At 40.5% G+C, this 17,092-nt stretch overlaps 1 protein-coding gene across 5 annotated transcripts in view; it reads left to right on the forward strand.

Moving 5' to 3' along the window:
• Positions 1-17,092, forward strand: part of LOC134210697 (nuclear hormone receptor FTZ-F1) — a 667,660-nt gene that overhangs the window by 630,607 nt on the left and 19,961 nt on the right. For all 5 annotated transcript variants that reach the window (XM_062686909.1, XM_062686910.1, XM_062686914.1 and 2 more), the window contains one exon: positions 16,814-17,072. In XM_062686909.1, coding sequence (XP_062542893.1) covers positions 16,814-17,072 — 259 coding nt within the window. The remainder of the gene's footprint in view (positions 1-16,813; positions 17,073-17,092) is intronic.

The raw sequence follows: 17,092 nt of genomic DNA on the forward strand, positions 1-17,092 counted from the left end.
CTGTCCCACACTCGCAATCAATCCCCCCAAGTCATCAACCACTCACGATGAATGAACCACAGTCTGACTGGTTGAATGACGAGGGAAAATAAAACACAACAATAATAAATGAAGAAAAAAAACTGCATTGCCCAGACCACTCTCAATTTCAATTGCTGACCTACTTGCCAAGTTGAGTTGAACCGCACCAGCAGCTCTCGCTGTGAAAGGTAGAAGCGAGGTGCAGCAGCAGCAGTCGGTGGATGCGATCTGGCGACGAGCGCGCGCGGCTCAGTTACGGCTGGGTTGCCTGTTCTTTCTGTTGCTCTTGACTTAAACCGCGAACAGAGCCAAAAGTGGAAATAAAAATTGCAACCCCCCGCTTCTGCGGAGTCAACCGGATGGTGTGTCCCCGCTGTCGGGCCAATATCGCCAGGTCCATGTGTTGGCAGTCAAGTAACAATCTTTTATGCTTGTATGGTCTGAAACCATGCACTCTAACTCCACACTCAAGGTAAGGTCTGCCGAGCGGCCAATCTGTAACGCATGACAAAGGGATGGTCAATTCAGTGTGTGAAGTGCATACAGCTGAATCAGTAGTTCCCAAGAAGGGAATAAAGAAATTTGTGTCGGGCAGTAAGTTGACAAGATTCCAACGAATTTTTTAGGAGATTTGAACGAACTCCGCTTGGAAATTCAATCGCATTTTCGGAAGAAATTCAATCAAATTTCATCTAATTTCCATCGAAATTGCTGTGTAAATCATTGAAATTCATATAAACATCGATATTTCCCTTGATATTTCCAGTAAAAATGTATCGTACCTTCCGTGAGAGTTTATCGAATTCTTTCCAAAGAATTTTCAACGGAGAATCTAACGAATTTTTCAAGGAAATTTAAACGAATTTTCTTCAAAAAAAATGTGCGAATTTTCCGCGGATATCCAATTTATTCAACCGATTTGCTGGAGAATCGCTGATATCACACAAACCGTGCAACCGTTGAGCTGAAGCATGGTCTCAGTGGCAAGCGGCCGGTGAGTGATGCAAACATCAAGCCTTGCCACAGTGCCACCGCAATGAGCAATAAATGCAGACACAAATGAGTTAATTCTGTGATTATTGTTTTTACGGTTTTCTTTATTGCTGCACTTTTGTTCCTTACTGAAAATTTTGGTTTTTGTATTATGTTATGATGGCAAAGTTAATATAAACTTTGATATTAGATTTAATTTTTTTTATCATGACGATAGTGTTGATGGTAAAATCTGTATAAAATAAAAATACGCTATATAAAAACTATATGACTTATAATATGTACGAATATCTGTGAAATGTAAAGATTATTAATTCCTCAAACATCCATATTTTAAACGTTCTTTACATAAAGTATACAGCCAACAAACATAGTATTGTAAAATAGTATATGTTATAACTTCTAACTAGAAAATTATATTAAAAAGTTCTATGCCTAAAACTCGGCTGTAAGCGTTGGCGCTTACTTGAAAATCGACGATGGTGGTGGAACAACTAAAAAATCCCTTCTCCCTACTTCTAGAAAGTAAGAAACTCTTCTTACAATCCAGTTTACCCCAAACATAGTTCCCTTCCGCGAAGCGATTGCCGCGACGTGGATGGACAAAGTTCGCACAACAGAGCAAGTCATGCTTCATTTGCATCAATCTCAGTTGACCATGGCCCAGATTTCTGCGCCACAAAGCCAACAACAGCAACTGACGCAACTCACTCGACGGTCGGAGACGCAACCTCCAATGATGGTGATGATGATCACGGAGGAAAGATGCGGGTTGTTTTGATGTGCTCTTCGTCTTCAGTTTTGCCGTGATTCAGTTCACATCACAGACACAGGACCGGTAGGGGAGAACAGCTTAAAAGGCACCCCTTTGGTTCGATGTTTTCAACAATATAAACAAGAATACCGAATCATTCCAACGTGTTGATGCAAAATTTACAAAACTAGAAACAGTTCACAATGATCTTCGATTCAAAACAACAAGTTTTCATGACTTTCTAACGCATTTAAAAATTGTTTTGAAAATGGGCCTGGAGCAAAACGCTCGAAAGGTAGTGTAAAATGACCAGTGTTGGTAAAATCACTCATAAATCTCAATCAACGAGCGCTCCCGTGCGAAAGAAATCGTCTGCGATTTAAAAGGAATGCATCACGGAATGAATTTTTCATGCTAAAACGCATCATTTCACTCATTTGCCAAAAATCATTTTGGCTCAAAAACGCATTTGAAATCAATATGGGGGAAATTTATTGCTTATACATAAAAGAGTGTCTAATATTTTATGCGACAAACGTCATTTCACTGTTTTTAACGAAGGTGAACAAAAGAAAACCTGCGATGATTCAAACGGATGATTCAACTCATCCATGAGTTTTTAGGTGCTGAGATGGGTGCGTTTCAACTCACGCTTGATTTGAATCATCCATGAGTTTTGAGATTTTGAGTTTTTACCAACACTGAAAATGACTCAATTGCATGTAAAATACAAGTGAACGCATGGTTGTTTGTCTTTTTCTTTGCGGATTGAACGACAATCTTACGAGAGAGGTGGAAGAATCGCAATTTATTAAATTTGAGTGAATATGAGGGGATTTTGCCATTTTTTTCCATTGCGGTTCAATAATGAATAACTAATATTAAATTGTAGTGGTAATATTCGTTCATAAATGTCCTACAACAGATTATATGAGTGAGGCCTATTTTTCCCCTGTTCATGAACGAAGTGTAGTAGGGGAAGAGAACCCAAAACGCCCTCCCCAGGTAAAACGCCTTTTGGCTATTCCCGCATATTAGTCAAATTTTCCGTTTTTGAGATGGACCTAGGGGAGGAGGTGGTAAAATGAACAAATTAAAATACTATTTAGTCAAATGTCACTTGTAACAAAGTTACAAAACTTTATGATAAGAGTTGTGCAATTGTGGAGCGGAAAAACAAGAAACAAACAATATCAAACATCCAAAATCAAATGTTTTTCCAAAACTTTTTCTTTTACTTCTTTTTATTATTTTGGTTATCAATTACTTTTAAAAGATTTAACAGATTTTTTAGAAGGCTCTCGTGATCTTCAGTGATCATATTTATGATACTGCAGTAAGAAAAAAAAATTAAAAATGTACAGTGGTGTTCGGAACAATAGCAGCAAAGGCCGATTTTCATACAAAATAGCCAACTTTGGCATGCTGTAACTTTGTTCATATTTTTGATGAATTTATACCATTTCGTCGAAAGACATTTCGTTGAATGAACATTTGGTCCAAGGGACATTTAGTCAAAAATTAATTTTTAGTTCTATAGTAGGACGTAGGACATTTGGTCGAATGGAGTCGAAAACAGATTTTAGAATGAAGAATCTTCGTATATTTAGTCGAAAGACGTTTGGTCGAAAAGATATTTGTTCGTAAGTGGATTTTCGAATGAATAATCCTGATACATTTAGACGGATGACGTTTCGTCGAATGGGGATTTGAAAGAAAGGAACTTTGGTCAATAATAATAAATAAAAAAAATATTAAAATTTATTACGATGTTTCAAAAAGTCACATAATTATTGCTCCAATATTGTCCGAAGAATGATGGGTTCATAAAAAGTATTAATAATAGAAAAACCTAACTTAATTCACCGAGTGGTGATACTGCCTTTCTCGCATTTAGCCAAGACACCAACCTTATATGGCGCTTATATAGTTAGATTCCATTTTCTTAATAACTTTTAAACGCAATGGTCGATCGTTATCAAATTCAATAGTGATCAACAAGGATTTGTCCCCTGTCGAATGCAACTTGTTGCGAGAAAATCGGTTTAGAATTACTATATGAAAAAGTGGCTAATGTTATTCGGTTTTCGTGTGCACACACACACATACACACGGACAGACAGATATTTGTTTAGTTCGACGAGCTGAGTCGATTGGCATCATGGGTCTCCGAGTCTTCTATAAAAAGTTCGATTTTGGAGTGAAATGATAGACTTTCGGTTCAACTTTGTTGTACAAGAAAGGCAAAACGGTAAATATTCCCGACAGGATATTTACTTCGGTTGACTTCGGTGAACCTCTCTAACCGACTACGATAAATCTATACCATCTGGTCAAAATATATTTATTCAAATGATGTTTCGTCAAATGACACTTGGTCGGAAAGACAACGAATAGACATTACCGAAGAAGTACACTTGTCGTAAATCATATATCGAAACCTGTTACTTGGGTAGGTCATACGACCATTTCGTCGGAATATTTTTTTCGGCAAATAATTAACCAGGCTGGAAGTAATTTTTTTATTGTATAAGAATTGAGTAGAAAAAAAAGTTTCAATGAAAAGAATAAGAAAATCATTTCCATTCGACCGAATGTCCCTTCGACTAAACGTCCTTTCGACGATTTTTTTAAAATACTTTATTAAAGTGATTTTTCAAAAGGTGCATCGAGTTTATCACTAATTTCGACTATATTTCATTTGATCAGATGTCATTCGACTGAGTGTCAATCGACGAAATGTCCCAAAGCCGACTACGATGAAGTATTGGCAAAATAACATTGATATCATTGGTTTTCGAGTTTGCGTGAAAAAACAGAATCGAAAGTATTTCACCATCAGTGCCACATATTTTGCTATTTCTGTAGGTTTTCAACTTTTCTATAGTCCACCAGGGCCTCCAGAAATTTCCGTTTGCTCAGGGGATCCTCATTAGCTTCCGTATTCTTTCTTCCGCTGCTAATTGAACTAATCAGTTCATCCATTCCAAATTATCCAAAAATATATTGATCAATTGTCCATTTTGCTTTGCAATTCACTCTCAGCATTCAACAAAATTTCAATTTGACTAAATGTCTTTTCGCCTAAATGTCCTTTCGACTTAATTTCGATCAAGTGTCCATTCGACCAAATGTCACTTCTGTGAGAGGCTGCTGGATAACCCCATCGTACATGCGTAATGCATAGTAATTATGCACTCCTCGATACATCCCTGATCTTTGCGCATCAAAGCAGGCGTTGCCAGGGATGCCAGACATACAGACATGTCTGTATTTATACAGACATTTGGTCTTGCATACAGACATCATACAGATTACAGAAATTATATACTTTTACAGACATTCAGTTTTTAAAAATTTTGGGCTGGAAATAGAATCCTGTTGGACTTTCCAATTAAACTATTTTGGGTTTTCAAACAAAATCATTATGGGGATTTCGTACGAAATTCTATAAGGTTACTAAACAGAATTTTGGAATTCCGAACGGAGCCTTTTAGGCTTCTGAACGGCATTCCCTTTTGGGTTCCAAACAGAATCTTTTTAGATTTTCAAACGGAAAGATTCTTCGATTCCTTTCGGAAACCTAAAAAGATTGCATTCAGAAGTCCAAAATTAATCCATTCTAAAGGCGTTCAAAAGCACAAAAATGTCAAAAGGGGGCCCGAAAGACATCAGATCGTACGGATTTTCGTTCAGAATTATGTCAACTTCCGGACGTTATCCTTCTGAGTTCACTAACGGAATCCATTCGATTTTCTGAACGAAATTCTTTTGGACTTTTGAACGGAATCACTCTGGGCTGGCCAAAGCAATACCGGAATTCATGGGATTCTGAACAAAATCATTCTAGAATTCCGATCGGAATACTTCTGGTCTTCCGAACGAAATCTTTTGGACAAAATACTTTTGGTCTTCCGAAAGGAATCTTTTGGACTTTCGATTGGAACGTTTTGGCCTTCTGAAAAGAAGCTTTTCTGCTTCTGGACAAGAGATTCTGATTAGAATACTTATATATATTTCCTACCGAAGCTCTAACAGGATTTGGTTAGGAAGCGCGAAAGGAAAGAGCCCGAAAAAGCTCCGTTCAGAAAACCAAAAAACACGGTTTGTAAACCCAAAAAAGGCCTTTCTCTGAGCTTCCGAACGAAATTATTAGGGGTTCTGGAAGGAATTCTATTATATTTCTGGACGAAATTTTTTTGGGCTTCCTACACAGAATTCTTTTGGATTTCCGAACGAAACCTTGTTGGGCTTCTGAACGATTTTTTTTTGGATTTTACTTTCAATCGGATTCAAACTTTCGAAAAGAATACTTTTGGAATTCCGAGTGCAGCGATTTGGGCTTCTGAATGCATTTTTTTCTTTGTTTCTGTAAAAGGGATATCCGATTGTAAATTTAGAGTAATTTCCAACAATACGTATTTCGATCTCAACAACAACCCTACTTGTCTTTAGTACGATATACTAAAGACAACCCTACTTGTATACTAAAGACGATATACTAAAGACAAGTTGGTTGACTCGACTAAGTCCTCTTTGGTGTTCGAACTGCCGGGTGAGCAGGTTGTGTGCTGGGCGACAGTGCGTGCTTAATACGGATTTCACAACTTCGACTAAATTTCCAATCGACTAAATGTCCGTTCGATCAAATGTCCTTATTTATATATTTGGCATTCAGTCTTTTGGGATCAAAAACGGGGTTTTATGTTTTCATCCGACGTTTCGGACACATGTATTGTGCCTCTTTCAAGGAGTTAACTATGTCCTACGCCGAGGGCTTATGTGACAACAAAACGGAACATAGTTAACTCATTGAAAAAGAGGACATACCTGTGGATGAAAACATTAAACCCCGTTTTTGATCCCAAAAGACTGAAAGCTAATTCCTCAAACGTCGCCATCTTAGTCGAATCAATTAAGGAAGACTTATTTATATAATCTTCTAGATATCCTTTATCACCTATAATCAAGTTAGTAACTATTCATCCAATTGTTTTCCAGATATTTACAAAACAAAAACTGTTGTTCTGCTGCTATTATTCCACTTTGTGTTTCGAACGGGTTTTCAAAGCGATGTACATTTTATCATCAGGGACCTGCCCTGTCTTTAAACATACAGAACTATCGAAAACAATGTTTATTAGTGAAAAAAATGGTTTAGTTCAATAATAATGTAAGTTAAACCGTTGGACTGGACTGATAAAACTAGCAAACTATCCTCGTTTTATGATTGAATTCAACGCAAGTCCTTAACGTGGTCTGCCCTAATAAAACTAGACCTAAATTTATGAAGCTAGGGCGAAAAAAGTGTAGAAATATTAGATAAGAAAGTAGGAAAACCGAAATTTTTCACATATTGATGAAACATCTAACATTTTACCTAAGCAAAATGCCCTAGGTGGACTAATCACAATGTACTACGCGTCTCCACGCAATATCTACAGGGTGCGGTAGAAAATAATGCGAACATGTTTTAACTTCAATATTGGGTTAATTCGAGTAGCTAGTGACTAATTTCTCTTGAAAGTATATTTGTTTATGTTTGCTTTCAAATGCCGCACCGAGAGATTGTAATTGTTGTATTGCAAATTTGGAAAAATGTACCCAAAATAAGTGATTACTAGTTTGTTGCTCGCCTAGAAGACGCCGAATAAGATTGCTATTTTTTTCCAAGTTCGTTTATTTGGTAGGCTCAGGCGTGTATATCACTTTACGGAGCCATGGTTCTTTGTGATATATACAATCAATATTATTTTATTATACAATTAATAAGAGAGGGGTAGGAGCCAGCGTACTCGTGGTGACTCGAGGTTAGTTTACAATGTTCAAGGATGGACGGGGCTTAGGATTTGGGATAAGGAAATTTCAGCTTCTCATCCGAGCATTTGGCGTCAGTGACGATGTGGCGTGTCGTCGTGCTCGAGGAATGGTTCGACTGGGAGCATCTTCCGGATGGCAAGAGCTATGGAGCTCTACGGAACAAAAAAGCAGAGACTAAACAAAATGAGATTGCTATGGTGGTAGGATGTCTTTTGACCACAGTTTATCGTCTTGAAATATCTCTGCATGATAGGTCTAAGCAGCGGAAGCCGGAAAGTGGATGTGCGTGATTTGCACGTATGCCAAACGTGATCAAATCGGCTCGTGAAAAGATTGCTCGCAACCTGGTGCGTTCCATCAGAAAACTTGCCAAGGAAGTCTGGGAAATCCATGCGATAACCATCGAAGAAGACTTGCATGTACCTTCCAAAGCTTGAGTGAAACGCCAGGGTTACAGCATCGATGCTGACGTCAAAGGCCGCACAGACCGGTTCATTTCACCGAAAAAAATAACGGATCTTCTTGAGAAAGTGAAGTTTAAATTTCAAACCAATCCGGCTGGTGTCATGATGTTTGGCTTGGGGGCGTCCAATGGTTTGAAACTGCCGCCTGTTTTCATTGATGTTGGGTCTGAAATCAATACCGAATTGTTTATCGGTATTTTAGGACCAAGTGCTTCCCTGGGGTAAAGCCAATTTCTCCGAGGATCAAAACATTATCCTACAACATGATGGAGCGCCATGTCACACGTCCAATCGACCTAACAATGGCTGAAGAACAGCATGAAATTTTGGTCGAAAGATTAGTGGCTCCCTAGCAGTCCCTGCGAGCCTGCAAACCATCGTACCCTTGTCTGGAGACCCCATAACATGCACATGGCAGTCGATGTTGGAGGACTAGGCTCGAAAGGCGTGTGTGTCGTGTGTGTGCTCCGGTGTCGTCTTGATAATATTATTAATAAAAATAAAGCACACATTCAGTAAATTTGTTTCGAAGGACCTTATAATAATAACTGAACTTGAAAATGTTGAGCTTATTGCATGGAGCAGTTCAAATGGGATTTAAAAGAAACTCAATCAATTTTCGCATATACCAGATACCGCATATACCCTGTATACCAGAATGCTGGTTTGCTGATGCACGGTGCGTTATTCTCTAAGAGCTGCCAGCTAAACAGCGTTTTGAGTCATGAGTTTTCGAAATAGGCAACGAAATAATCACTCCTTTTTTAAAGGTGAAAACTATCAATGTGATTGAGATTTTCTAATATTTTTAAACTGGCTTCAACTAGCTATATTATTTAACTGTTGCATGAGTTGAAAACTTAAAAGTGCAGCCTAATCGGGTTGCACGCAAAGCTGACGTTCAACTACGTAGCTGTATGTAATGTACAGGTTTTCGACTTTTCTGTGCGATGAGACCAAAACAAGCGTTTTTCAAGCCAAGGATGAATCTGTTTTCATTGTTTATCCTATGCTCCGGATAATGAGTGAGCATGTCGAACCCTGGAGATGTACATAATTTTTAGACCAACATTTGAAAAGGAAGTTAAAAAATAAAATTTCTAAATAATCGAGGATGAACATCACTCTCAAGCGATCACATATCCAAACTATCAGTTGATAAAAACTCGTTAGAGAGTGAGAATCTTTCGATAATTGTATCTCGATTCGAAACATTGGTAAATATGCTACTTATTTTCCTACATAACACCAAAACACAATGTCAAACATCCGATTGAGCTTCATTGTTGACATTAAATTGGTATTAGTTAGGTTTACATTAAAATGATAATTTTCCGTTTCTCAATCGATTCCAAAATTTGAAAAGTTATCGCCAAAGACAACTCGCTCACTTTCTACACCTGAGAAGTTATCAAAGGATATTTCTAATAATTATCGTATGAGAATGATTCAACACCACCCCGGCTGATAGTGTAAAGGCCAGGTGGTTCATTACAGAAAAGCCCATCGTGAAAGCTGGGCTGTCAACGGCGTTTGGTGGTCATTCTATGGAGGAAGTCAGTGTAGACGCGACATAGAAGCTTGACAGTTTATTGATACTAATTATTATTCCTTAATGTGAGTTGCGTCGGACTCCAGCGTTTACTCCGGCAGACATCTAGGAATCAGCTAAAACGAGCCGAAGAAAGTTTCCCAGAACGCATCCACTGCAGCAGCGAAGAAGATTCCGAGCCCCTTTACTGGCATCAATAGACGTAAGCGAGAAGCTGCCGTCAAAGGCAAGCTGCACCGGCTAAAAGCCCTATTAAGTTGCATTCATTGAACATCTGTGCTGGATTGAGGTTGTCTGTTAGCCTTGTGAACAAAGGCGCAGAATCCGGAGATGGCGAGATCGATTCTTGATCCGATCTAGGCTGTTTTCGGGTGGGAAACATTCTCGTTGGGCATAGTGTATCCATTGACTTTGCCACACAAAATACATACTAATGCAAAGGCAGGCATAGAAAGCTTTCGATTAATAACTAAAGAAATGCCAATAGATTACTAAGTTGAAAAGCAAGCCAAATTACAGTTGGAATGTAGTGTTATGAAAGAAGAAGCTTGCGATGCACATACGAGATTGGCTGATTCACCGAAACCGATTGCTAGACTGTTAGCAAGTTTTCAATAGTAAATAATCATACATAGCTATTGTAACACACTGGAGTCGGGTTTGACTTTCAGGATATGGGCCGCGTAAATTAAATCAACGTAAAAACCTTGCATATCCAAAAATATGTCTGAATAAACCGCGTAAACCCCGAAATTCGAGTGAAAAAAACGCATAAAAAGCTATTCGTGTGAAAAAAAACGCGTAAGAAACAACTTCAGTGTACATCGGGTATGAAGCGTTGATCGATTGGTCCAAGAAAATTGAAAATCCATCGAGAAACGGCTGAGATATTAACGACATGGGACTTTTTGGTAATAACTTTTTTCCCAAGTTATTTACAATTCTGTTCTGTATACAAACATGTAGCCCTTAAAATATCCTTAATTTTTTTCCATTTTTTTTAAATTTCATTCTTATGCCTCACACTTTGTATTTAGAACAATGATCTGTTTGGCAAAGTTCTAGTATCCTTTGAGCATTACATGTGAATAAAAAAAAAATCTGAATTGTAGATATCTTATGAAAAAGTTATTATAAGCAAAATAGGAATAGTAATCCCATGACATTTTTTTTACATTTCCCATGACTGGCTGGACCTAATCAACCAAGCCTGGAGGGCACCGTACTTATCCGGACGAATAGCGACAAAGCTTTGTGATCCGGTATCTGAAAAATAACGTCCCTATTCGCTTCCAAGTATAGGCCAATCTCGTTGATCTCTTGCACCTCTAAGGTCGTGAAGCGATTGATCAACCGTCGGCTTCGCGAAACGCTGGAAGAAGATGGAAGACTGGGCTTCCGACCCTGGATAGGGGACACGGTCTTATTCTGCTGGTCTTGTTTCCTTATTGAGCTGGGAAAATATGTGGACCTGGTGTCGCGGGATACGTAGTGCGTGTGTGAGTGTGAGTGCCTAGATTTGAGTATGGATTGCTCATGCCGAGACTGAAGAGTCGTAGCGTAAAATTATCGGTACCTACTATTGACACCTCGAAGCATGACAGTGGGGCGTCAGGGTAAGCATCCAAGTATTCCTCGCATGGTATGACAGAGTGAGTAAGCCTCACATGGGGTAGGTACTGTAAGTACTGCCTGTCCCCCAGAAATAATGGTGGGAAACAGTCCCGGAGGGAAATGATGGGCGGAGCCCAAAGTGAATTTAGTGGGTATGGGCAGTCACGACTGGAGGAGTCCCACACTCTAGCACACTACCGCGTGGTAGTGTGGCAACTACTGAGCACGTGTGCTAGGTTGTGCGTAAATACATTCTCCCTTGTAAAAAAACCCAAGCCTCCTGTATTCATAACATGCTCGCTGATAAGCCCCAGAACAACACTTTTGCCTGGATCCTGGCGTTGCGGAGTACCAGGAAACGTCACCGCCGATCTTCTTGTGAGAGTCGCAAACGAGTCCAGTCTTGTGAGAGTCCATTCACTGTGTTGCAACTTTTCGGAAAGAAACAATTTTCGCGTATGTGCCATTAAATATAACTCTCTTGCAATCTAAAAAGCGCAAGAGGTAGACCCTATGGAAACATCCTTCGATTGCAGTAAAATTGCAATAATATGGCAAAATACTCCAACGGAAAAAAATAAAAATATAAAACTGGATTCGATTTATGGATCTTGTGATTGATAGTCCTTCACTCTACCACAGAACCATTCAACACTTCGAAGGGACTGCATAAAAACCATACGATTATGAAGTTTTGTACTCGGATTTTCTGTTACTTGATTGCACCATCACAGTAAAAAATTGTATGTTTTTAAAACGTTGAACGATGCTAAATTAAACATGAAGACACATTCAACTTATCTGCAACTTAATTTAAACAAACAATTAAATTTTGAAAGACGCATTGAAGTTACATGGTACAAAATATGCAACTTAATGATTTTGTTTCGTGTTTGCAACATGAAGTGCAGTATTCTTTTTTTGTGTGTTTTCAAATGTCAAACACGTACTGCATTGCAATTTTAATAATGGAACGCCCACAAATTACGTAACGCTTAGAGGGGGGAGGAGGGGTTGAGTGAAGTGTGACGATCCATACAAAATTTTCAGATGCTTAATGCAAAAAGTGTGACATGGGGGGGAGGGGGGGGGGGGTATTTGAAAAAGTCCAATTTTTGCGTAACGTAACTAATGGATCTTCCCTAAAACATTGATCACAATTCGAACGTTTTTAACGAATTCAGTAGTTCCTAAGAGGAAGGACACTGAAAACTGAAGATAGAGGTGAGGTGATAATCGTCAAGACTGACGATAAAAGCTACGCCGACATCTTGGAGGCCATGAGATGCAACGAGAAGCTCTCCAGCCTAGAAGGAGATGTCAACTACATCCAACGAATGCAGAAAGGCGAGATGATTCTCGTCTTGAAGCGGAATGCTGCTCAAAAGAGTTCTGAGTACAAAAAGTTGACTGAGGAGTTCCTATGCCCATAGTCTCGAACATCCAGTGCAAGGGACTGAAAAAAGTGACTGAGGCCGGAGACCTGGTCGACGCACTGAGAGATCAGTGCAATGTCGAGATCCAGGAATCCGTGATTCGGTTACGCAAAAGCTACGCGGGAATGAATAAACCGACGTTGCCTCATTCTAAGTACCTCTGGCCGAGACTAAAGGCTCCGTCACACGTTGCAAGCAAATCACTCGCAGAGAGCATTTTGCTCGCAGAAAGTGACATCTCTCAAAAATGTGCATGTCTGCATGCAAATGATTGCATGCAAACAAATGACAACTCATAAACAAACGCTTGCTTGCATTGTGTAACTGCTAAGCGTTAAAAATTTGCAACTCGCAGAAACAAAATTGCAGCACTAGCAAACTTTTCACTCGCAAACGTGAAAACGTTTTCAGATGGCAGTGTTGCACTGCAAAAATAGGAATGGAATTAGATTTTTTTGCGGAAAACAAGTTTTTCTTTTTTGTTTATATTAGCAAGAGAGTAAATCTGACATTTGCAAAAAGTGAAAAGCTGCTACGTGTGACTGCAATTGCGAGTGCTCTCAGAAATCATTCGCTCGCACGAGTGATTTGCTTGCAACTTCTGACGGAGCCTTAAGGTCACTCCTGACGGAATCCAAGTTTAAAAGTGCTCGCGTTTTCGGGGGCACACCACTCGATACGGAAGCAACGCACAACTGTCATTGTTATTATTTCACGCATGCTGCGACGCAGCAAAGCTAAATCAACAAAAATGACAGTTGTGCGCCGCCTCTGAACTGAGTGGTGTGTCCCCGAAAACGCGAGCACTTTGGAACTTGGATTCCGTCAGGAGTGACCTTAAGAAGGTGCTGGATAAGGATAAACTGATAGTGAGTTGGTTGCTATGCTTGCTGAGCATAAGACAACCACTTCAAGACAAAATTTTCAAAACGACTTATCTGCTTTTGTAAACAAAGATTCAAACGACGATTTGACGAATCTGATAGCTCTCCCACGCAAACCAACACCACCAACAGGTAGCGGAAACCTTCACTTACCTATCGTTTGCATCTTTGTTTACAAAAGTAGATAAGTCGTTTTGAAAATTTAGTCTTGACTTAAGGCCTGCTACAGGTGTCTTGGCTACAGTCATAAATCTTATGAATGTAAAAGCCCTGATTGCAGTAAGCTGTGTAAGTGTGGAGCTGAAGACCATCACGCTCGCACCTGTCAGGCCTCACGAAGGTGTGTGATCTGTCCCCCGGGTACAGACAACTCTAGAAAGCTCTAGAAGAGTCCAGACATGCAGGTAACACAGTTAAGCTTAAACCACTGCGAGGCGGCTTAACTGCTGCTACAACAGTTGTTTATAGAGTGTAAAGCTGATGTAGCCTTGCTGGCCGACCCATACCGCATCCCTGCTAGAAATGGCAGCTGGATTGCGGACAAGCCCGGAATGGTGGATAGGTGATATTCTTGCGGCGAAACTAACCGGTTTAAAACCGTTAGTCGTAGCAGGTGACTTCAATGCGTGGGCAGAAGAATAGGGTTCCCGGTCCACCAGCGCTAGAAGTCATATCCTGCTAGAGACGCTAACGGTATTGCACGGTCGGGTCCGGCTGAACGAAGGCCAAGTGCGGACCGAGCAGTGATTCATGTATCGATGTGACCTTCTGCAGCGCGTCATAGACGATAGAGTCGGAATGGAAGGTTCATGAAGGGCATTCCTCTATTGATCATCAGGAAATACGTTTTATGGACCGGTATACTCCCAACAGAACCACAAGTCGGATCGGTACAGCCGATCTAAGATGGCACACCTCACAGTTTAACTCAGAATTGTTAGGCGAATAACACTGGGGAGTGTTAGAGTAAGAGTTACATGACACACCTATCCCCACACTACCTGAGTTAATCTCCTCAGGTGTCTGGTTGCAGATTTCCATTTACCCTGGCTCAATATTTTTTTTTTAAAGCGAAACTGAAACTGAAAATGAAACAGTTATCGGAGTTTAAATGGCAATTTCAACGCCAGTGTCCGAGATATGAATCAAAACGGTATTAATATAATTGACGCTCATGTATTTGGAAGGTCCCCTGGTTTGACCTAAGGGAAGACAGACAAGTGAAGAACGGAGTGAAAACAGAATTAGAAGAAAAATTAACAGCTTAAGAAATGAATACGTGAATAAAAATAGTTCATAATAGTAATAGTCTTTTCTGTAACAGAACAGTCTGAATTCTTTGAAAATAAACAATTTTCATATTTCATTTTTTTAAATATGACATTAATGATAATCAATCAATCTCATAATCTATGGAATTCATTAAAATTTTATCCTTTCCCAGCATTATAAAACTAACAAGTTTTAATTATTTGCATTATTTGATCGTTAACTTCTTTCTTATGCGTTTCTTAGACATGATAACGATCGAATTTTGTCTTAAAGATTAAAATAAAACTTGCACAAACTGATAGTCAGAATCTGGGAAAACGAACAGCTACCGGAGGAGTGGAAGGAAGGGGTTATATGCCCCATCTACAAGAAAGGCGACAAACTGGAGTGTGAGAACTTTCGAGCGATCACCATCCTTAATGCCGCCTACAAAGTGATATCCCAGATCATCTTCCGTCGTCTGTCACCATTAGTGAACGAGTTCGTGGGAAGTTATCAAGCCGGCTTCGTTGACGGCCGCTCGACAACGGACCAGATCTTTACTGTACGGCAAATCCTTCAAAAATGCCGTGAATACCAGGTCCCAACGCACCATCTGTTCGTTGATTTCAAGGCGGCATACGACAGTATAGACCGCGTAGAGCTATGGAAAATTATGGACGAGAACAGCTTTCCTGGAAAGCTCACCAGACTGATCAAAGCAACGGTGGATGGTGTGCAAAACTGTGTGAACACTCCAGTTCGTTCGAATCGCGCCGGGGACTAAGACAAGGTGATGGACTTTCGTGCCTGTTGTTCAACATTGCGCTAGAAGGTGTCATGCGGAGAGCCGAGTATAACAGCCGGGTACGATTTTCAACAGATCCAGTCAATTTATTTGTTTCGCGGATGACATGGACATTGTCGGCCGAACATTTGCAAAGGTGGCAGAACTGTACACCCGCCTGAAACGTGAAGCAACAAAAGTTGGACTGGTGGTGAATGCGTCAAAGACAAAGTACATGCTTGTGGGTGGAACCGAGCGCGACAGGGTCCGCCTGGGAAGCAGTGTTACGATAGACAGGGGATACCTTCGAGGTGGTCGAGGAATTCGTCTACCTCGGATCCTTGCTAACGGCTGACAACAACGTTAGTCGTGAAATACGAAGGCGCATCATCTGTGGAAGTCGGGCCTACTACGGGCTCCAGAAGAAACTGCGGTCGAAAGATTCGCCACCGCACCAAATGTGTCATGTACAAGACGTTAATAAGACCGGTAGTCCTCTACGGACATGAAACATGGACAATGCTCGAGGAGGACTTGCAAGCACTCGGAGTATTCGAGAGACAGGTGCTTAGGACCATCTTTGGCGGTGTACAAGAAGACGGTGTGTGGCGGCGAAGAATGAACCATGAGCTCGCCCAGCTCTACGGCGAACCCAGTATCCAGAAGGTAGCTAAAGCCGGAAGGGTACGATGGGCAGGGCATGTTGCAAGAATGCCGGACAGCAACCCTGCAAAGATGGTGTTCGCTTCCGATCCGGCAGGTACGAGACGACGTGGAGCGCAGCGAGCGAGATGGGCAGACCAGGTGCAGAACGACTTGGCGAGCGTGGGGCGTATTCGAGGATGGAGAGATGCGGCCTCGAACCGTGTATTGTGGCGTCAAATTGTTGATTCAGTGTTATCTGTATAGATGTAGACTAAATAAATGAAATGAAAATTAAAATGAAACTTACTTCTTTATCCCTGTATTATCTTTCATCTTCTGTGCGACTTTCTTTTAGCAAACAAAACTTGGCTTTCTTTGGTAAACGGGTTATTGAAAATTCGATTCTTGTTCAATATAAAAACCACGTTTGATGCGGAACCTCGCCCGTTTAGACTAAAATGTATACCAATAGGTTTGATAAGTAATCACTTTACGCAACAAACAACTGCATTTACACACCGGTCAATTTTTAAAATGTTTACACAATTGATACACCCAACTAACCGCATCCTAACCATTCCGTCGCAAACAGGTGGACGACCAGATGAAACTACTTCAGAACAGCTGGTCCGACATGCTAGTGCTAGATCACATCCACCAGCGGTTACACAACGGACTGCCGGACGAAACCACCCTGCACAATGGGCAGAAGTTTGATCTCTTAGGTTTAGGACTGCTGGGCGTGCCGAGCCTGGCCGAGCACTTTAACGAGCTGCAAAACAAGCTCCAGGAGCTGAAATTCGACGTCGGCGACTACATCTGCATGAAATTCCTGCTGCTGTTGAACCCTGGTAAGGACGCTTTTTGGGGG

The sequence above is a fragment of the Armigeres subalbatus genome, chromosome 2 (assembly GCF_024139115.2).
Source record: "Armigeres subalbatus isolate Guangzhou_Male chromosome 2, GZ_Asu_2, whole genome shotgun sequence".
Taxonomy (NCBI): domain Eukaryota; kingdom Metazoa; phylum Arthropoda; class Insecta; order Diptera; family Culicidae; genus Armigeres; species Armigeres subalbatus.